The 22,206-nt window shown below is 41.8% G+C and overlaps 1 protein-coding gene across 2 annotated transcripts in view; it reads right to left on the reverse strand.

Moving 5' to 3' along the window:
• LOC114645758 (leukotriene B4 receptor 1-like) overlaps positions 1-22,206 on the reverse strand; it is a 69,103-nt gene that overhangs the window by 14,824 nt on the left and 32,073 nt on the right. For both annotated transcript variants that reach the window (XM_028793587.2, XM_051923164.1), the window contains exons 2-3: positions 3,842-4,353; positions 322-1,016 (exon numbers count right to left, since the gene is read on the reverse strand). In XM_028793587.2, coding sequence (XP_028649420.1) covers positions 322-1,016; positions 3,842-4,326 — 1,180 coding nt within the window. In that variant the 5' untranslated portion in view covers positions 4,327-4,353. The remainder of the gene's footprint in view (positions 1-321; positions 1,017-3,841; positions 4,354-22,206) is intronic.

A 22,206-nucleotide genomic window follows, 5' to 3' on the forward strand; every position in this document is an offset into this window, starting at 1 on the left:
AAAGGTTTTGTGAGTTTTATAGAAACAAAAGAAAGATATATAACACAAGATTAATTGTACTGTGTCACTGATCTCACTGATCACATTACTACTGTAATGTCGGACATGTAAACAGAGGCCTACGCCATTATAAACAGAGAAGAATGGTGATGCCTATAAAGTAAACATTGTGAAATAACGATAAAATGTGACAAAATGAAGAAACACAACAAAAGTAAAATCTAAAAGATCAGTCTCCAATACCCTAGACAAGAGTTAATAAGTCTAAAAAAATTAAAAATTCTAAGGCAACAAAAAATGATAACATGTACAAATACAAACCATCAAAACGAGTACTCTCTTCGATATCTTTACTGTCGTAGGTGCAGAGCGTCTTCAGTTCAACGATCTTCTCATTTGGCACACCATCATCTTTTGTACTGATGTTATCTTGATATTCATCTTGCTTTCCAAACTTGACTGGGAACACAGAAAGCTTTCTACTAAAAGAAACATCAGTTGAGCCACTGCGGGTAGACCGGGTAGACCTGGAGAAACGCCTGGATCCACTGCTTTCTGAGTATGTGCCTTCAAACAATTTGGTCATGAAGTTGAGACCTGCACTCCGGATATAGGAGCTTCCAGCGAACACATAAAGCATTGGATTGACACTGCTGCTAAAGAAGGCAAATGCCGTCACATTTGGCCGAGCAGTGCGTGCAGCCTTAAGAAGTTGTTCCTTCATTTGACCTTGGCTCAGCCTTCCAGCAACCTGGATTATATTGACAATGTGGTAGGGCATCCAAAACACCACAAAGGCTGCAATGATCAGCAGAATGATGCGACTGCTTTGGTTTTTGTTCTGAAACATGGCTCTCCGCAGTCTACTGAACACATTGATGTAACAGAAAATAATTATACTGAAAGGAATTATAAAACCAGTGAGGGATTCCATCAAATACTGAAACACTTCATGTCTATCATTTTCGTGGCTGAAATGGCACAGTTTCACTTTAATGTTTGGCAATGTCAATTCTCTGAAGAAAGAGAGAAAAAAGAAACAATAAGCACATTAACATCTAAAGTATCACACATACACTATTAAACATGTGGAATTTACTGTAAATGTTTTAATTATGCATTTTTATATATGTTTAACTTATGTATGTCTTGTCATGCAGGAGTGTGTTGGAAGCTCTACTCAGAAGGTAAACTGGGGGACTGCTTTGGGTGACATGCAGTTACTATCTCTTTCTCTTCCAGTCCTAGGAGGGAGGAGGAGCAGCAGTCCGAAAAGCAGTGACATCACTTCCAGTCTGTCCTAGAAGTCCATCCCCCTCTGATTGCCATTATATACATAAAATGACATAACCGTAAGTCAGCATTCATTTATCGGACTGCATCTACCATACCCAGACAGCCCCCTGCAGCACTTAAAGGGAGATTGCAGAAATAATCCCAGAATGACTGTTTACTATCGTTTTGTGTTTATTTTTACACAGCATTGTCACTATTAAACACAGATCTCCATAGAGACCCCAAAACTTCCTTTTCTCCCTTTCAAAACCTTTCACAGTCTATATAAGCTTAGGATAGTGTCTAATCATAGTAGCTCAAATAGGACAGAGAGTTCATTTTCCATTCTACAATAGATCTATCAAGTTAAAATAAACAAAACAAATATCCATCCATCCATTTTCCAACCCGCTGAATCCGAACACAGGGTCACGGGGGTCTGCTGGAGCCAATCCCAGCCAAACAGGGCACAAGGCAGGGAACCAATCCTGGGCAGGGTGCCAACCCACCGCAGGACACACACAAACACACCCACACACCAAGCACACACTAGGGCCAATTTAGAATCGCCAATCCACCTAACCTGCATGTCTTTGGACTGTGGGAGGAAACCGGAGCGCCCGGAAGAAACCCACGCAGACACGGGGAGAACATGCAAACTCCACGCAGGGAGGACCCAGGAAGCGAACACAGGTCCCCAGATCTCCCAACTGCGAGGCAGCAGCGCTACCCACTGCGCCACCGTGCCGCCCTAAAACAAATATTATATATGTTATTTTGCATACCAAACACTTTGCAGAGAGACTTCTGAACACTTATTGAACTGCTGCCAACAATTGAAGGGCAGGTTGCTTGTTACCACAACCAAAGGGGTGGAAAAGGCATTGGGTTTAGAAAATATACCGTATATAGTCACGTATAAGTCGGGTCTTGAAACCTGAAAATCGATCATAAAGTCATACCCTGAATTATACGCCTGTTCAAAAATGTGACACTTAAATTTTTTTTTTTTACATCTTCTTGCCTCCTCCAATCTTGTATCAGTTTGTCAGACACTTCAACAACGTTTAATTTAAAACCAGCTTTATATTTTCTTCTGATCGAACGCTCCATCGTAGATAAGGGATGTTTTTACACTAAAGGTGTATGAGGGTGTGAGGACACAAAAACAGTGCAAACATCGCTTCGGAATAGTTTGGGTATTACCGCGTGGTCACGTAGGCACAATACATAGAAAAAAAAGGCCATGTGCTCCGTGGTTAGCTCTCTCAGGTGGGCGTTAGCATATCATAATCACTTGGACCAATAGCGTGAGTTTTCCGCATTCAACTTATACGACCAACATTATAAAATACCGGAAATTATACGGTAAAATCAAGTCCTGGCTTATCCGTGGAAGAACTTATTCGCAAGTATATACGGTAGATGAAACTGGATTAAGCTTCACTTTGTAATATTTAAACATCTCTAAACTCTGGCAAATCTTGCAGCAATCTTTATAGCTGCTATACTTAGTCCATAGTTTTTTCCAGTATTGATGTTTAGCAAATAAAACTGCTTTTCTGAGGTCATATTTGCCTTTCTTGTATTTGTCTATATCAAAGTTTGAAAAACATTTCCTTGTCCCTTCAGTAAATGTCTGATTTCACATGTGAGCCACGGTCTGTAGTTAATGGATATGTATGTGTGTTATATGTATTGTAGCCTACAGTATATAATTCTGTATGAACAAATGCAACAAACATTAGCTTGAGATTGATTTTTAAACAAATTGTATGTTAAAGGTTTTGATTTTCTGTCCAAGTTTATTTTTTTTCTAAAAAGTCATGTTGATTTTAAATACCAGAATTGCTCGGTATAAGAAGGCAAGAGTAAGTAAGTGTGTCGTGTGATGGATTGCTGTACCATACAGAGTCCCTAACTTGTTTCTAGTGCTCCCAAGAAAGGTGGTTGACAAATATGAACTACCCCATAACTAGAAGTTGAATAATGTGGCATTGGCTTAAGAAAAAAACATTCAAAGACAATATTTAAACTGCACATAGAATATTATTAGACTTGGCTTAAAATCCAGAACTCTGAAGCTGTTAGGCAGCAATCTAGATAGATAGATAGATAGATAGATAGATAGATAGATAGATAGATAGATAGATAGATAGATAGATAGATAGATAGACAGACAGACAGACAGACAGATAGATAGATAGATAGATAGATAGATAGATAGATAGATAGATAGATAGATAGATAGATAGATAGATAGATAGATAGATAGATAGATAGATAGATAGATAGATAGATACTTTATTAATCCCAAGGGTAAATAAATTTAAATAAAATTAAAATAAATTTAAGCCCAGGACTTAGTATAAATTATAAGAGTTCTCACTTTGTCTTATGGTGCCAATCCAATTTTTCAGATTGACAGCCTCATGTTTGTTATGTCTAAAGCATATGAAGACAAGAATACCTTTACTTTTTGATACTACATAAAATAAAAATAACTAATATTTTGCAGATTCTTAAAATAGTCTATTAATTTCAGCTTATCAATGAGATATCTTACCTGCGGTAAAACGGCATTGGAATGGAAAAAAGCAATGCCAGTACCCACAATACAAGTAGTATCTTCACCAGGGATTTCCTTGTCCTTAAATGGTGTGACGCAAAAGGCCAGAACACTGCCACGTAGCGATCTAGGCTCATAACGCAAATGAGAAAGATAGAGGCATACATATTGACACAACACACGTAATGTGTGATTTTGCATACAGTATTTCCAAATTCCCAGCCTTGGCCACCTGCTAAATATCGTAGGAAAAGGGGAGCAGTGAGAAGTACAAAGGCATCAGCTAAAGCAAGGTTCAGGACCAGGAGACAGGTGATGGATCGTTTAGAGATGCGGAAAATGATAGTCCATGCCACAAACAAGTTGCCAGGAAAGCCCAGTACAAAGGCAGAGACGAGGATAAAAATGCCAACAATATGGGAGGTGCTGAGCCCAGCAGGGGCAGGTATTTTAGTGTCATTCGAAGATATCGATAAATTCATTCCAGCTGGATTCACTCTTTGAAGAATCTGTAGAAGAATAGATAACACACTGATTAACACAACATAGCTCGTTCTAAGTATTTAATTGTCCAAGGCTTACCCAGGGGAAAATGCCACCTAGAGGACTAGAGAAAAGTTCTAGGCCAGCAAGAATTCAGGTATAAAGAGTTGTTCTGTACTTGAGAAATTAAGCCTTCCAGAAGCTTCTGTAGGCAGCATTGCTGGGGCTAGTCTTGGACATTTTAAGAGAACCAGTCAAAGATGAAATACAAGAACAGTAGTTCTAGGGTTATTGCAGAAGACCTTGCTGTTGGTAGTGTGTGTTTAGGAATTGATACCAATCCATCAATTCATCTATTTTACACATTTTGTTCATCTATCACAACATCACTTCAAGCATATTCTTAAAGCACAGCTTAAATGGTACTTCAGACTCATACCACCATAACCACCACCACTCATTCTGAGACAGTTAAGAGTTTTTATTATGCCTCTAGAATGTGGGAGGAAACTGAATAAATTACTAGACAGTTTTAGAAATAAAAGCTTACAGTTATTGTATAATGTAAGCTTTCATACTTCCAGTTCAACTCCAGGTCAAGCCCATATATAAACAACTGCAAGAAGGTATAAAAACTGAAGCTTTCATAGTTTTGCTTTCAACTAAAACCTTCCACTTGTCTCAACTAAAATCTTACACGTGTTCTTGACCCAGTCCCTACAGGCTTATTTAAAGAAGTCTCAGATATGTGAATTGATAGTGTAAATGACATAGTGAACTCATCATTAGATACAGGGGTCTTTTGTCTAAAGCGGGGGTCCCCAACTCCACTCCCCTTTCATTCTCACCCTTTTCTTAATTAGAGATCTGTTTTTGATGCTAATTAACTTCTTTTGAATTAATTTTATTTGACCTCTTAATTGTTTCTTTTTCCTTAATTAACAGTCAAACAATAATGAGATACAAAATGAACCAAAATATGACCAGCAAACTGTGTCCATCATACAAAAATAAAGAAAGGTGAAGGTCTCAGGAATGCTGATCTGCTCAGGTCCACAAAACATTTTACCAGGGCTCTTAGAAAAGAGAAAATCAACAATTTCAGAAATGTCTGCTATTGCACAACGAGAGCAGCAACAAGCCATAGAATTAAAGAACGGCTTTAATTAACGACAAGAATCGAGCCTAATTAATCAACTGATTGGATTGAAATTGGATGGAGTTTGAGGCCCTGACTTAGTTTGTCTTCTGTTGGCTCACTCACTTCACATTTCATTTCTGTTTGGGTGCCGTTTAAGGAAAGAAATAAAGCAATTCAGAGAAACGATGAAGAAATTCTGGGGAACAAATCTTAAAAAACAAGTCAATTAAAATGGAAGGAAAAGGAGTTAACTATCAGCAAAACAAGTCATTAACTAAGAAAAGGGTTAGAATGAAAACCTGCTGGCATGGGGGCCCTCTAGGACCGGAGTTGGGGACCCCTGGTCTAAAGACTACACTAGGTAAACCCCTGCTCAAGAAAAATAATCTTGACTGCTCTGTACATCACAACTGTAGATCTATTTCTAACATGCATTTTTAAGCAAAATTCCAGAAAAAGCCGCCTTTCTGCAATTAAATGACTATTTAAATAACCTTTCTATTCTTGATAAGCTTCACACAGGTTTTAGAACAAATTATAATATAGAAACTGCACTGCTGAACATAGTTAATGACTTAATGTGGACGGAGGCTACACATCTGTTGTTGTTCCACTAGACCTAAGTGTCTTAAATTGGTTTCAGTCTTATTTAACAGGTAGAAAATTCTTTGTTAGTTGTAGTGATTGTAGTTCAGGGATTCATGATATTGCATGCAGTATACTGTGGAATAGAGGGTCCGTGGCTTCAAAAAAAAAAGGGAGTCTGCAGGGGACTGGCATCGTCACAATTTGGTGGCAGTGGTGGGATGAGCTGGCAGTGGGTACCAAAGAGCAGGAGACCAATGAGCCAGATGGATTGGTGACGGGTGAATTGGACCCTAATTAACCCACGGACCCAAGCTGGAGGAGGACATTTTTAAAGGACTAAGCTTTTTTAAGAGACATTTATTTATTGCTTATTTTATTGTCTTTTAAAAGTTCTTAGTCTTTTAATGTCCTGTTTTTACAGGAGGGAGCTTGGGTTGTTTTTAGTGTGGGATTGTTTTAGTGCTTTTATTATTTATTGGTGGTTTTAATGCAGTGGTAGTGTAGCTGAGCCGCAGACCTGGGCTGCCAGTTGCACTGGGTTGGTAGTGGCATAGAACCTTCCCATGCAGCTGGTGCTTAACGGGGGAGGTATGCGGTATAGCGGGTCCGCGGCTTCAAAAAAAAAATATAATGTGAACTGCCATAGCTGTGCGGATGACATGCAGCTTCACCTATCTGTAGAACATGATGACTCTGACGCTCTGAGCTTTCTGATCCAATGTCTTACTAGTATTTCCAAATAGAGGATTAGTAACTTTCTCAAACTAATTAAGGAAAAAACAGAAATCTTAGCGGTTGTCAAAAATGGAGATAATGAGGGTATTGATCCCTTAGCATTAAAAGCCAATGCAGAAGTAAGGAATTTGGCTGAAATCATGGGCTCTGACCTAAGCTTTAATTCCCATGTTAACCAGATTACTAGGACTGCATTCTTCATTTTAAGGACATTGAAAAAGTTAGACCTCTCATAATATTGCAAGATGCTGAGAAATTAATTCATGCTTTCGTTTTTACTGTAAAACACTCCTAACAGGTCCACCTGAGAAAAGCATCAATCAGCTACAGTTAGTTCAGACTGCAGCAGCAAGAATCTTAACCAGAAAATGAACATCTGAGCACATCTCACCAGTTTTAGTGTCATTATATTGGTTACTCAACTTTAAAATACAACTAATTGTGTATAAAGCTTTAAAAAATGTTGCTTCTTTCTATATTTTGGAGTGCCTGGACCTACATTCCAAGTCCTAACATTAGATCATCTAATAGTAGTCAGTTCATTATTCCAAGAGTCAAGCATATTTTTGTTGAGTCTATATTGTACTGTGAGCTTCAGTTCACAATAGTTGTGGATATTTCACATTTATATAGCACTAGCTGAAATACCCAGCGAGAAGGGGGTGGGCTAGGGTTGATTTCACTGTAAAATATTTTTAGTCAGCCAATGAGAAACATGTGTACCAAGTTTCATGAAAATCATTCCAGCCATTCGGAAGTGATGCTGGAATATACATACATACACATACGCATACATTGACTTATATATATATATAGATTAACATTTAGAAATACCGTAGAAAGTCCAATCTGTGAGGGAAAAAGACAGGTGAGAAACTGCAAGAAGGCAGGAACAAGGATGCTAAAAACAGTATAAAAGGAGTGCCTAAAAAAAGCAAACACTAGGCGGTATTTTAGGAGAAGAGATATAGTCAAAAAGTATGCAAAGATTGTTCCCCAATAATCAATCATTCCTTTACCAAACTATTTGGAAGGAAGTTCAAAAGGTTGATATCCATAAAATCAAAACTAACAAATCCATGCACACTAGTCTTTACCCTTACAAGTGAAAAATCAAACAAGAGACCTCCTTGATATCTTTTTTGTTTCTCTGAGACAACAATGAGATCAGAAAGAAATAAAATGGGGGCACTTTGTTTTTTCTAATGCTTCTCGGATTTTTTCTCCTTAGAAAAAATACTTCAATATTTGTCACATGTATCTCTCAGCAAAGTCACACAACAGGCTCAGATTTTGTGTCAACATTTTTTTTTTGTAGTTTGAAAGGATGTGCTCAGTAATATCTGCTGAAATGTATGGACAATTGATTGTGGTAATAAAACACTTGACCATAATTGCAATACTGTAGTCCTTGCTTCTGAATATTACTATTAATTGCTCTAATGTATATTGCTGTGCTCCGATTAGATCATACTCACTCAAGAAAAAAAGGCAGGCAATGTGGCATAGTGGTTAAGACCTTAGGCTGCAAACCCTGAGGTTGTAGAATCAAATCCCACTACTGACACCTGTGTGACCATGACCATTTCACTTCATCTGCCCGTGCTCCAATTGAAAAGAAAAAATAAATAAAATACATGTAGGCAGTTGTATCTCAGATGTTGTAAGTCACCTTAGATAAAGGTAACAGTCCAATAATAAGTAAAGAAATAGGAACTCTTGGACTTAAAGAGATCTCACAAAGTGTAATATGCTTTACAAACTCAATTGTCAATTTTGACTCCTTTTACCTGAGTTGTATCTCATGTCTTATACATTTCCAAAGGAATTTTAGGTGAAACATCTGTGAGAAAGTTGATTCTTAAATTACACATAATTGAGGGTATTATGAGCCATCAAAGATCAACATTGCGTGTCCCAATGATCCTAGGAGCTCTGTTGTCCGGGGCTTTATGCCCCTGGTAGGGCCACCCAAGGCAAACTGGTCCTAGGTGAGGGATGAGACAAAGTGCGGTTAAACAAAACCTCCTATGATGAAAAACAATTTTGGACGGCGTTTTCCCTTGCCCGGACGCGGGTCACCGGGGCCCCACTCTGGAGCCAGGCCTGGAGGTGGGGCTCGATCGCGAGCGCCTGGTGGCCGGGCCTGCACCCATGGGGCTCGGCCGGGCACAGCCCGAAGAGGCAACGTGGGTCCCCCTTCCCAAGGGCTCACCACCTATGGGAGGGGCCAAGGAGGTTGGGTGCAGTGTGAGTTGGGTGGTGGCCGAAGGCGGGGACCTTGGCGGTCCGATCCTCGGCTACAGAAGCTGGCTCTTGGGACGTGGAATGTCACCTCTCTGAAGGGGAAGGAGCCTGAGCTAGTGTGCGAAGTTGAGAGGTTCCAGCTAGATATAGTCGGACTCACCTCGACGCACAGCTTGGACTCTGGAACCAATCTCCTTGAGAGGGGCTGGACTCTGTACCACTCTGGAGTTGCCCCCGGTGAGAGGCGCCGAGCGGGTGTGGGTATACTTATTGCCCCCCGACTTGGAGCCTGTACATTGGGGTTTACCCCGGTGGACGAGAGGGTAGCCTCCCTTCGCCTTCGGGTGGGGGGACGGGTCCTAACTGTTGTTTGTGCGTATGCACCGAACAGCAGTTCAGAGTACCCACCCTTTTTGGAGTCCCTGGAGGGGGTGCTAGAGGGCATACCTTCTGGGGACTCCCTCGTTCTGCTGGGAGACTTCAATGCTCACGTGGGCAATGACAGTGAGACCTGAAAGGGCGTGATTGGGAGGAATGGCCCCCCCGATCTGAAACAGAGTGGTGTTTTGTTATTGGACTTCTGTGCTCGTCACGGATTGTCCATAACAAACACTATGTTCAAGCATAGGGGTGTTCATATGTGCACTTGGCACCAGGACACCCTAGGCCTCAGTTCGATGATCGACTTTGTGGTCGTGTCGTCAGACTTGCGGCCACATGTCTTGGACACTCGGGTGAAGAGAGGGGCGGAGCTGTCAACTGATCACCACCTGGTGGTGAGTTGGCTTCGATGGTGGGGGAGGATGCCGGTCAGGCGTGGTAGGCCCAAACGTGTTGTGAGGGTCTGCTGGGAACGTCTGGCAGAGCCCCCTGTCAGAAGTAGCTTCAACTTCCACCTCCGGCAGAACTTCGACCACATCCCGAGGGAGGTGGGGGACATTGAGTCCGAATGGGCCATGTTCCGTGCCTCTATTGTTGAGGCAGCTGACCGGAGCTGTGGCCGTAAGGTGGTCGGTACCTGTCGTGGCGGCAATCCCCGAACCCGTTGGTGGACACCGGCGGTGAGGGATGCCGTCAAGCTGAAGAAGGAGTCCTACAGGACCCTTTTGTCCTGTGGGACCCTGGAGGCAGCTGATAGGTACCGGCAGGCCAAGCGGAATGCGGCTTTGGTGGTTGCTGAAGCAAAAACTCGGGCGTGGGAGGAGTTTGGGGAGGCCATGGAGAACGACTTTTGGACGGCTTTGAGGAGATTCTGGTCCACCATCCGGTGTTTCAGGAAGGGGAAGCAGTGCAGTGTCAACACTGTATATGGTGGGGATGGTGCGCTGCTGACCTCGACTCGGGACATTGTGGGTCGGTGGGGGGAGTACTTTGAAGACCTCCTCAATCCCATTAACATGCCTTCCAATGAGGAAGCAGAGCCTGGGGACTCAGAGGTGGGCTCCCCCATCTCTGGGACTGAGGTCACCGAGGTGGTCAAAAAACTCCTTGGTGGCAGGGCCCCGGGGGTGGATGAGATACGCCCGGAGTTCCTCAAGGCTCTGGATGTTGTAGGACTGTCTTGGTTGACACGCCTCTGCAACATCGCATGGACATCAGGGACAGTGCCTCTGGATTGGCAGACCGGGGTGGTAGTCCCCCTCTTTAAGAAGGGGGATCGGAGGGTGTGTTCCAACTACAGAGGGATCACACTCCTCAGCCTCCCTGGAAAAGTCTATTCAGGGGTCCTGGAGAGGAGGGTCCGTCGGATAGTCGAGCCTCGGATTCAGGAGGAACAGTGTGGTTTTCGTCCTGGTCGCGGAACAGTGGACCAGCTCTATACCCTTATCAGTGTCCTGGAGGGTGCATGGGAGTTTGCCCAACCAGTCTACATGTGTTTTGTGGACTTGGAAAAGGCATTCGACCGTGTCCCTCGGGGAATCCTGTGGGGGGTACTCCGAGAGTATGGGGTACCGGCCCCCCTGATAAGGGCTGTTCGGTCCCTGTACGATCGGTGCCAGAGCCTGGTCCGCATTGCCGGCAGTAACTTGAACCCGTTTCCAGTGAGAGTTGGACTCCGCCAGGGCTGCCCTTTGTCACCGATTCTGTTCATAACTTTTATGGACAGAATTTCTAGGCGCAGCCAGGGCGTTGAGGGGGTCCGGTTTGGTGGGCTCAGGATTGGGTCACTGCTTTTTGCAGATGATGTTGTCCTGTTTGCTTCATCAGGCCGTGATCTTCAGCTCTCTCTAGATCGGTTCGCAGCCGAGTGTGAAGCGGCTGGGATGAGAATCAGCACCTCCAAATCCGAGACCATGGTCCTCTGCCGGAAAAGGGTGGAGTGCCCTCTCAGGGTTGGTAGCGAGATCCTGCCCCAAGTGGAGGAGTTCAAGTATCTCGGGGTCTTGTTCACGAGTGAGGGAAGAATGAAGCGTGAGATCGACAGGCGAATCGGTGCGGCATCCGCAGTAATGCGGGCTCTGCATTGGTCTGTCGTGGTGAAAAAGGAGCTGAGCCGCAAGGCGAAGCTCTCAATTTACCAGTCGATCTATGTTCCTACCCTCACCTATGGTCATGAGCTATGGGTAGTGACCGAAAGAACGAGATCGCGAATACAAGCGGCTGAAATGAGTTTCCTCCGCAGGGTGTCTGGGCTTTCCCTTAAAGATAGGGTGAGAAGCTCAGTCATCCGGGAGGGGCTCAGAGTAGAGCCGCTGCTCCTCCGCATCGAGAGGAGTCAGATGAGGTGGCTCGGGCATCTGATCAGGATGCCTCCTGGACGCCTCCCTGGTGAGGTGTTCCGGGCACGTCTAACCGGGAGGAGGCCCCGGGGAAGACCCAGGACACGCTGGAGGGACTATGTCTCTCGACTGGCCTGGGAACGCCTTGGGATTCTCCCGGAAGAGCTAGAAGAAGTGGCCGGGGAGAGGGAAGTCTGGGCATCTCTGCTCAAGCTGCTGCCCCCGCGACCCGACCTCGGATAAGCGGGAGACAATGGATGGATGGATGGATGGATGTTCCTGGGGCTAAGGTTTTCCATTAAATTTGGATTTTTTAAAATGACTGACCTTTATACCTTCACAGCTATGACATCAAAAACAGTGCCTCTCCAGAACTGCTATTAAAAAATGCCACTATGAGAAGGCAAAATAAAAATAATAATAATAATAATAATAATAATAATAATAATAATAATATAAACTACTATGATAAATAATTTTGAAATCCTCAGGTCAGGCTTGAAATGTTTTTTTTCCAAAAATGTACCTGAAGGTTATAAAAAAAGTATAAACAACCTGAACTGTAACAACTGCACTGAACAGCACAGTAGGTTGGACTGGAAACAAATAAAAAAAGGTACGAAGACCTTATGAAGACAGTAATTTCTCCAAGGAGGTTTAGATACTTAACTATGCATCTTCCAAGATCAACAGAGGGAGTTAGTCCAGATTCCCTCACAAATGAGCATTTTAAAGAGTCCTTACTACGGGCCCTTAACTTTGTCTTGTGTCTCTATGTAAGCCTTTCCTCCACCAGACCTTAGGTTGTTCCATTATGTCCAAGGATACAACCATATTATACTTTGCTTGATCAGAGGTTATTAATAGCATAATGAAGTATGAACTAATTAAAGAAAGATTCTGACTAATTTATTATGCTACAGTTTAGAATGGAATATTAATTGTGGTTATGAGACTGAAAGTGAAAATAAAGTCAAGTAAAGTCAAATGAAGTCAAAATAATGTTTCACTTGGGTAGTTCCAATGGCTCCATTTCAAGCAAAGTATCGCAACTCCCCTCAGAATTTTAGACACCACCACTACAGATTTTTCCCCGGTGCCAGTCCTAGTTATGGACAAGACACTGTGCTTCTGCCTCCACCAACCAAAAATAATACTAACTAGACCAAGATGCATAATTAAATATTAGCAGAAAATGTTAAGCAAAGAATAAATATAAGCAAAATATCTGCAGCCACTCTGAGTTTGAACATTTTTGGCTTTACAGGATGATGTACTGTACATTACTTCACGTCCCTCATTTACTCCGGCCAGACTCTCTTTCTTGAGTTGACCACTTGCCAACTGCTGATGTAATGGCATACATGTATTTGTGCCTTTATGTCCTTTGGCATTTATGATTTAATTATTTTTTTGTTTTTGTTTTTAGGTAAATATGCAATTTTTTTATTGTTATCTTTTTTGTGTTATTACAGTGATGGTGATCATTTCATTGCCTCTTTAAATGAATGTTTTCTATAATTATTTGAGTACTTCTTTTGTGGTTGGCACCATTTTATGAATTGGTTTAATGGGTGCCACCATATAGCTTATAGTAACAATCACCATTACTAGTCATATATGTTTTTGACCTGTGACATTGTCTTACTTTCTCTTTAACAGATGGCAACATCTTTTGATTTATGTCCAAGCTTTGGGTTGTCTCACAAATAATGATGAGTTTTCCAAGTTGAGTACAATAAAATGAGTCATTATTCATAATATTTGCTACAAACAACAATTGTTCGTGATTACGGTGTTTGGTGTTTTGCATTTCTTGTTTACTAACTCTTACCCAGGACTTAACTTGTCTCTTTCATGAACCTGCCCATCTAAACTTTTTATCTCCTGACTCAGTTTGCTGTGATATGTGATCCCGTGTCATATATCTTGAAACACAGACATAGGATTGATGAACAACAGAAATACAACGAGAAAAGTGAAATGTTTCACCTTTACTTTTTCTTAGTTGTTCATGTATTTTTGTTGTTTTGCCTCATTTGCTGATATGTTACCCATTTGCCCAAGATAGATGGGTGTATTGTGAAGCACAAAATGTCACTGCAGCCATCTTTTTTAAGGAAGAGCTACATGCACAGCGATTGTAGACATATAAAATATGGACTAAATGGAGAGAGAAAACAGTTCTTTCAAACAATGTAATTTAAGGAATAGTTTAGGTTCTCAGTTTTGTCTGTGACTATAGACTTTGTCTTGGCATCTAGTTTGGTTGCTAGTCTGTTGAGGTCCTTCTGTTGAGTGACTCCAACTATATCTTACCATCCCTCTTCATTTGCCCTGAAGAAGTTCTACCACTCTAAAAAAACAAAGCAAATCCTTAACTTATACATAGCTTCTGTGCATGGAAAGATTGAAATGGATACAACAAAAGTTGTGACACATCTTATATATAATCATCTATGTGTGGAAGTGTGTGTGTCTGTCTGTCTGACCCGGATGTGAGAGGTGTAGTCGGGGTAAGGGCTCCATCTCCGAGGAAACAGAAACTCACTTAGCTGCTAATACACAAGCGAGACAAGCACATTGGCAAAACGCTAGCCCTTTTTACTTTTCCTCCCACCACTAATACACTAGCTATGCAAGCACATTTGCAAAATAAAACCTACTACGAGGTGATACCCAGAGTAGTTCCTTTCAATTACTTGACATGTCTACATTTCAGTTTTTTTTCTGATGATTTCAATAGTTTCTAGGACCCCAGGCTTTTTACAGCACGGGCTTACACAGCTGGTGTGTATGTAATGGACGTGCTTTATCAAGTTTGATGCTTGTAAAGCTCTCCTTATCTTCCCTAGCATATATAGGAAATTCAGAATCACCACATAATGAGATTTCATGAGGCAACATTACAGGACTGGAATTCAATTCTGTGTGTTGTTAAATCCATACTTTGCATTAAATAAATACAACATTTTCAATTTTTTCTTGCTCTCTCTTCTTTCAGTCCAGCCAATGACAAGTGGTCATTCAAACCAGTGTTAATAATTACTCCCCATCGAGATTTGAAGGTCCACAAGGACTCCCATTTATTACACTACCTGATGACTTGTTCCATAGATTTATCCTTATACAGTATATACAATACAGTTTATTTTTGTATAGCTCAAAATCAAACAGGAAGTGCCGCAATAATAATAATAATAATAATAAATTTTATTTATATTGCACTTTATATTTTAGCAATCCCAAAGTGCTACAGAGTAAAAATAGAATAATAAAATAAAAAAAAAAGAACAGAAGAGTCTATAAAATACTTTAACAAAATGACTTTCTAAAAAGATGAGTTTTTAGGTTTCGCTTAAAGGCCTCAGTCGACTGTGGGGCTCTCAGGTAATCAGCGAGGGCATTCCACAGCCTCGGCGCTACAGATGAAAATGCCCTGTCACCCATGCTGCTGAGCTTAGTTCTGGGGACTTGAAGAGTGTTAGTGAGTACAGAGCGGAGGGAACGTAAGGAGTTATGGGGGGTAAGGAGTTCCTGTAGATAAAGAGGGGCATGTCCATAAATGCACTGATGGGTAAGAAGGGAGACCTTGTACTCTATTCTGAATGAAACAGGGTGCCAGTGAAGGGTTTTCAGGATTGGGGTGATGTGATCATGCTTTCGCACCCTCATCAGGATCCTGGCAGCGCTGTTCTGAATATACTGGAGTCTCTGGATACTCTTGCCAGGAATCCCAATGAGGAGCACATTACAGTAATCCAGCCTGGAAGAGACAAAGGCATGGACGAGCTTCTCTGCATCTGCCAGGGTGAGTAATGGGCGAAGTTTGGCGATGTTCTTGAGATGGAAAAAAGATGACTTACAGAGATATTTGATGTGGGTGTCAAAAGTAAGTTGGGAGTCCATTCTAACACCCAAATTAGTAACAGATGTGGAAAGAGGAATATTTTGGCCAGAGAAAGTAATACTGGTGATGGTAGAAGAGCGAAGATGATGTGATGTACCAACTAAGATGGCTTCTGTTTTGGATCTGTTCAACTAAAGAAAATTGAGCCTCATCCATGCCTCTATCTCCTCCAGGCAGGTAGACAATGTAGATGTTGGCAGAGGAGCAGTAGAGGAGGTGGGAGTAGTCCTGAGGTAAAGCTGAGTGTCATCGGCATAGCAATGGAACGATAAACCATGTCTGCCAATGACAGTTCCAAGGGGGAGCATGTAGATAGTAAAAAGGATAGGGCCCAGCACAGAGCCCTGTGGAACACCACAGGTGACGTTGTGGGTGTGGGACTTTGCGCTGCCAAGGGCGACATGCTCAGTTCTGCCAGTCAGGTATGATGTAAACCAATTTAGAACATTTCCTGAGAGTCCAATAGTATATTGCAGGCGGTGAAGAAGGATGTTATGGTCTATTGTGTCAAAAGCAGCTGTCAGGTCAAGGAGGATAAGTAGTGAAGGTGAACCAGTATCTGCCGTCATCAGAAGATCATTGGTGACCCTGACCAGGGCTGTTTCGGTGCTATGGCCAGGGCGAAAACCAGACTGAAACTTTTCAAACAGATTGTTCAGTTTGAGATGATCATGAAGTTGTGCTGCAACTATTTTTTCCAGAACTTTGGAGAGAAATGGAAGATTGGAGATGGGCCTATAATTGGAGAGAACTTCAGGATCCAAGGTGGATTTTTTCAGTAGAGGTCTGATGACAGCAGTTTTTAGTGCAGAAGGAATATGGCCAGCCAGGAGGGACTGATTTATTATCCTGGTGATAAGTGGAGAGATGGCAGAAATGTTGGCCCTCAGCAAGGGTGAGGGGAAAGGGTCCAGGGAACTAGTAGACGGTTTCATTTTCCTGATGACATCCTCCACCTCTTCCCGTGTGGCAACAGAGAAAGAGCAAAGAGGATGGACGGTCTCAGACAATGAGTCAACAGTTGGGAAGGGCAAGATATCCTTGGTAGAGAGGTGTAAACGGATATTATCAACTTTTTGTTTAAAAAAGTTGATATACATGTTGCACCTCTCATCAGTGGTCTCAGAATGGGCAGGTAAAGGAGGTTTGAGAAGATGATTTATGGTTGAAAAAAGTTTTTTGGGGTTCCTGGAGCCATTTCTGATGATGGTGGAATAAAACTTGGACCGTGCAACCTTCAGAGCTTCTGCATATGCTCTCATGTGTTCTCTGTAAGCCTGTTTATGGACAGTCAGCCCAGAGGCCTTGAGCCGCCGCTTAAGGACACGCCCAGCCGCCTTCATTTTTCGCAGCTCGCCGGTATACCAAGGTGCTGAGCACGAGAATGAGACGGACCTAGATGTTAAAGGGGCGTGGAAGTCCAGGAGACTGCTCAGGGACTGGTTGTAAAAATCCACGAGGTCAGCAACAGAGAGGGAGCTGATAAAGTCAGAGGAGAGAAATGTAAGGTCCAAGGCCAAGGCATCCACATTGATATTCTTCAGATTTCGGAAATAGATCTGTCGTTTTGTTTTGATACGGGAGGAGAAAAAGGGCAGCTCCAATGACACAACTTTGTGGTCTGAAATACCAAGATCAAATACCTGTAGATTCCTGATTGGGGCACAGTTTGAAATGACCAAGTCAAGAGTGTGACCCCTAGAATGTGTGGGAACATCAACATGTTGTTGTAGGTTGAGAGAATGTAGCAGCTCAAGGAAATCAGCAGTGAGATAACCTGTGGGATTGTCTACATGAATATTTATATCTCCTAAGATTGTGATGTTGGCAGAAGTAGCACAGAGTGTTGTGAGAAGATCAGTAATTTCCAGAATAAAGGCAGAGTTGGGTTTTGGAGGTCGATAGATAAGGAGAACAGTCATGGGAAACGGGGGCTTACATTTAAATGCAAGGCACTCACAGGAAGATATTGCAGGTATCAACAGGCCCTGCCTCTTGACAGCCCACCAGCCTTGACTCTCTAAGAAGAAAAGGAAAAACTCCAAGAAAAAACCTAGTAGGGAAAAATGGAAGAAACCTTGGGAAAGGCAGTTCAAAGAGAGACCCCTTTCCAGGTAGGTTGGGTGTGCAGTGGGTGTCAAAAGAAGGGGGTCAATACAATACAATACACAGAACAGAACAAATCCTCAATAAAAAATAAATAAAATTTTTTAGAAGTACGGAGCAGAATTTAACAGTAGATGATATCACATAATAAGATTTGGGTAATTTTAGACTCCTGGAGACCTCATCCATCAAGCTGCCTCCCCCATTTGGCCATTCCACGGCTGAAACAGTGTTGGGCCAGCCAATCCGATGAAAGGACCCCTCTTTCTCACGATTCCTGCGATCCTCCTTCAGGGATGACTTTACCTTAGGCAGGCAAAACAACTTGGCAAGTGGGCCGTGGCACCAAGTGCCACATTGTATATATATGAAGAAAAACTTTCTAGCTTTGTGCAGTTAACCTTTAACCAACTTTTATCTGTGTCCCCAAGTTCTAGTTCAGACTCTCATTTCAAAGTGACTGCTAGCAACCACACAACGTATGCACTTTATAATTTTAATCATTTGTTATGCCACTGTTTACAACCAAACTGATGACCATTGGATTGGTAGCCAATAACAGTTCTTTCTCATAATGGGATCTCAGTTCAAATAGCTCTGTCTCTTTCTTTGAATAGCATGAGAATTGCACCTCTCTAATGGGTAGTAAAATTAATGGATTTGAAACAAGGGTATCTTAAGGTCAGTGGAAATAATTATTTGAAGAACATTAGTGGAAAAACAGAAAAATCATCCAACGAGCTTATAAAAAAATGCATAGTCTGTTCACAAATGCTTGGATTGGTCAAACTAACAAATATTCAACTACTGATTAAAACAAATTCATAATGGCACCTTAAATACTGTCTTAATGGCAGTAATGCAGTTATCATCAGACATTGTCTGGTGTCCCGTGGGCTAAATCAGCCACAGGTAGTAAGAAAAAGAAGTCTGGTGGGAAAGAAAATGACTTACAGTCCCAATCGTATAAATGGCATTGCATACAGCAGGAACACTGGGAAAGGTCATTCTCTTATGTCTTGTATTATTTACTCTGTGTATGTGGGTTTGGGTATAAGATGCACGTAGTAAGAAGGACCAATTTAATCAACAATTTCTTTCGTTTTTTTCCTTACCCTATTACTATTGCTATTGGAACTTTGAAAAATAAATTACATTAATGACAGCCGAAAGCTATAGATTCTGGAAGAGAAAACTGTATACAATATTCAATTCACTTCATTTCAGTTCAATTTACGTTTTGTATAGCACAATACAAAATACATACTGTGCACACGTAAAATATAGATTAAATCAAACACTGCAAAAAAGTTCGCGGGATCACCTTGAGGTTGCTGGTTATCATGGCCAGCCTATACACTGGTACTGTAGGTGCTGTGCAGAGTGGAGGTAGAACCTCTGTGTTTTTCCCAGTTGATTCTTGGGTTTGTCAGGGGTGTGTTCTGCTCCTACTCTGTTCAATACTTGCATGGACTGGGTGTTGAGCAAGGTCGTGGGGTCCAGTGGCTGTGGGTCATCTGTTGATGAAGAAAGATTCACAGATCTTGACTTTGCTGACGATGCTGTGATCTTCGCGGAGTCATTGGAGGCTCTGATCAGGGCGCAAGAGAGACTGAGCAAGGAGTCCGAGTGTCTGGGCTTGCGAGGGTCCTGGATAAAAACCAAGATCCAGGCCTTTAATGACCTCTTGGACACGGCCATCAGCAGTGTATCTGTCTGCGGAGAGAGTGCCGACCTTGTCGAGAGGTTTACTTACCTTGGCAGTGACATTCATGTCTCTGGTGACTTTTCCTATGAAGTCAGTAGACAGATCGACAGAGCATGGGGGGGTCATGAGGTCGCTGGAAAGGGGTGTGTGGCGCCTTAGAGTCCTTGTGCTTCCTGTCTTGCTATATGGTTGCGAGACATGGACACTATCCAGTGACCTGAGACGAAGACTGGACTCCTTTAGTATTGTGTCTGTCCGGAAAATCCTTGGGTACCATTGGTTTGACTATGTGTCGAATGAGCGGTTGCTCATGGAGTCTCGAATGAGGCACATTACCTGCATTGTGAGGGAGCGTCAGTTACGGCACTACAGCCATGTGGTGCGTTTCCCCGAGGGTGATCCAGCTCATAAGATCCTCATTGTTGGGGACACGAGTGGCTGGACCAGGCCAAGGGGTCGCCCACATAACACCTGGCTGCGGAAGATAGAGGGTCATTTCCGGAGGGTGGGACTGGACCGCGTGTCTGTGTGGGGGTTGCCAACCGGGATCCCGAGCTGTTTCGTCGTGTAGTGCGTGCGGCAACACACTGTATCAATGCATGCTCCCCAACTTGACTTGATTTGACTTGACACCACAAAACAAAGTAGTTTCAAATTTATTAATATAGATGGATCCCAACAATGTTCATCATCAGAATCAGAATTTATTGGCCAAGTATATTTGCATACAAGGAATTTGACTCTGGTTTTTTGATGACTCAGCAAATATAGTTACATGAGAGACGTACACATAGTTGATGCATTCACATCTGAGATAAATACAAGACATTATTGTTGAACTATGGCCAGTTAGACTACAGAGGATAAGAAAACAGAAACCTAAAGTCAGTAGCATCTTTGGAGAAAATAAAACTCTAGGATTCCACAGTCAGCTTTAATCTGAAGTCAAGGACAAAGTCAAACATAGTCACAGTCTTGCCCAACTAGTTTCCCATCTATCCCATACCCACTCTGTTGTATTCTGCATTATCACATAAGGTCCCCATTAAAAACGTGAAGGAAGAGAAGAATGAGTGAAAGTAACTTACTTGGAACCTTGGACAACCTAGAGCAGGAGTCCACTACTCCAGTCCTGGAGGGCCCCAGTGGCTGCAGGTTTTCATTCTAACCCTTTTCTTAATTAGTGACCTGTTTTTGCTGCTAACTAACTTGTTTTGAATTAATTTTAATTGACTTGTTCTTGAAGACTTGGACTCAATAGTTGTTTCTTTTTCCTTAATTAGCAGCCACACAAAATAAGCTAAAACATGACCAGCAAACTGTGTCGATCATACAATATCTGAAAATAAAAAGGATGGAGGTCTCAAGTATGTTGATTTGCTCATGTCCCCAAAACATTGTAACAGTGCTCTTAGAAAAGTAAAGAAAAACATTGACAATTTTGAAAATGTCTGCTATTGTACGTTGACAGCAGCAACAAGCCATGGAATTAAAAAATGGGTTTCATTAATGACAAGAATCAGAGCCTAGTTAAGCAACTGGTTGTAGTGAAATTGGTTGGAGTTTGAGGGCCTGACTTAGTTTGTCTTCTGTTGGCTCACTCACTTCACATTTCATTTCTGTTTAAGGAAAGAGATGAAGCAATTCAGAGGAACGATGAAGAAATTCAGGGGAAGAAATCTTAAAAGACAAGTCAATTAAAATGAAAGGAAAAGGAGTTAATTAGCAGGAAAACAGGTCATTATCTAAGAAAAGGGTTAGAATGAAAACCTGCAGCCACTGGGGCTCTCAAGGACGAGAGTTGGGGACCCTTGACCTAGAGGTTTACCTTTACTCAATATTCTCATTGTTGAAGCAAAATATAGGCGCAAGAAAGAAGCTAACAAAAAAGTTAATTTAACTAATTAAATTAGTTAAATTAATTAATAATTAAAAATGTTTAGGAAAGAGCAGGTACATCTTACAATGCACTAGTCAGACTGCATCACTAATCCATTGTGCAGCTTTCATCATCACGCTAATAAAAAAGACATATCAGCTCTAGAAGCTTTGCAGAAAAGTACAAACAGGTGTAATGTGGGATTAGAGTTTTTACCTTTGATCACAAGCTGGTGTTAAAGGATCATTGTGAGATAAGAAAGTAACACGGTACCACAAAACAAAAATCATACGCAGAAAGGAAAATTAGGTCAGAGCCAAAAAAAAAAAAAACAATCACGCAACCAAAGCACCAGGACAAAATGTGAATCAGATATTGAGGTCAAAAGGGACATCAAAATATGAAAACAACACCTGACATTAGGGCCTACTAGTTATAGAAGACAACTATGGTATAGTTTAAAGTTTAACAAGTTTTATCAAGGGATAATGTGAAATGTGATCATCACCATATTTATAGTGTCACATCCCATGATATAGTCAAAGCAACGGTTGCAGGCACGTAATGCATCCCACCATATACAGCAATGGGGAAAACAAATCTTCCAAATCACATTGAAATGATTAAACAACCTCAAAAATAGATTCTGCCTTGTAAATTAAAGTCCATTAAAGAAACTAAAATACACAATACATATAAAATGTGTTCATTGTTACATTATCGAAGACAGGCATGTAGTAAACTTTATCAAGGTCCTCAGTATGCTCCAAGGCATTGGTAAAGTTAATCCAGCAAAATTCTATTACAACAACAACATCCATTTATTTCTTGTATAGCATCAAATC

This window comes from Erpetoichthys calabaricus, chromosome 2, assembly GCF_900747795.2.
Source record: "Erpetoichthys calabaricus chromosome 2, fErpCal1.3, whole genome shotgun sequence".
NCBI classification, from domain to species: Eukaryota; Metazoa; Chordata; class Cladistia; order Polypteriformes; family Polypteridae; genus Erpetoichthys; species Erpetoichthys calabaricus.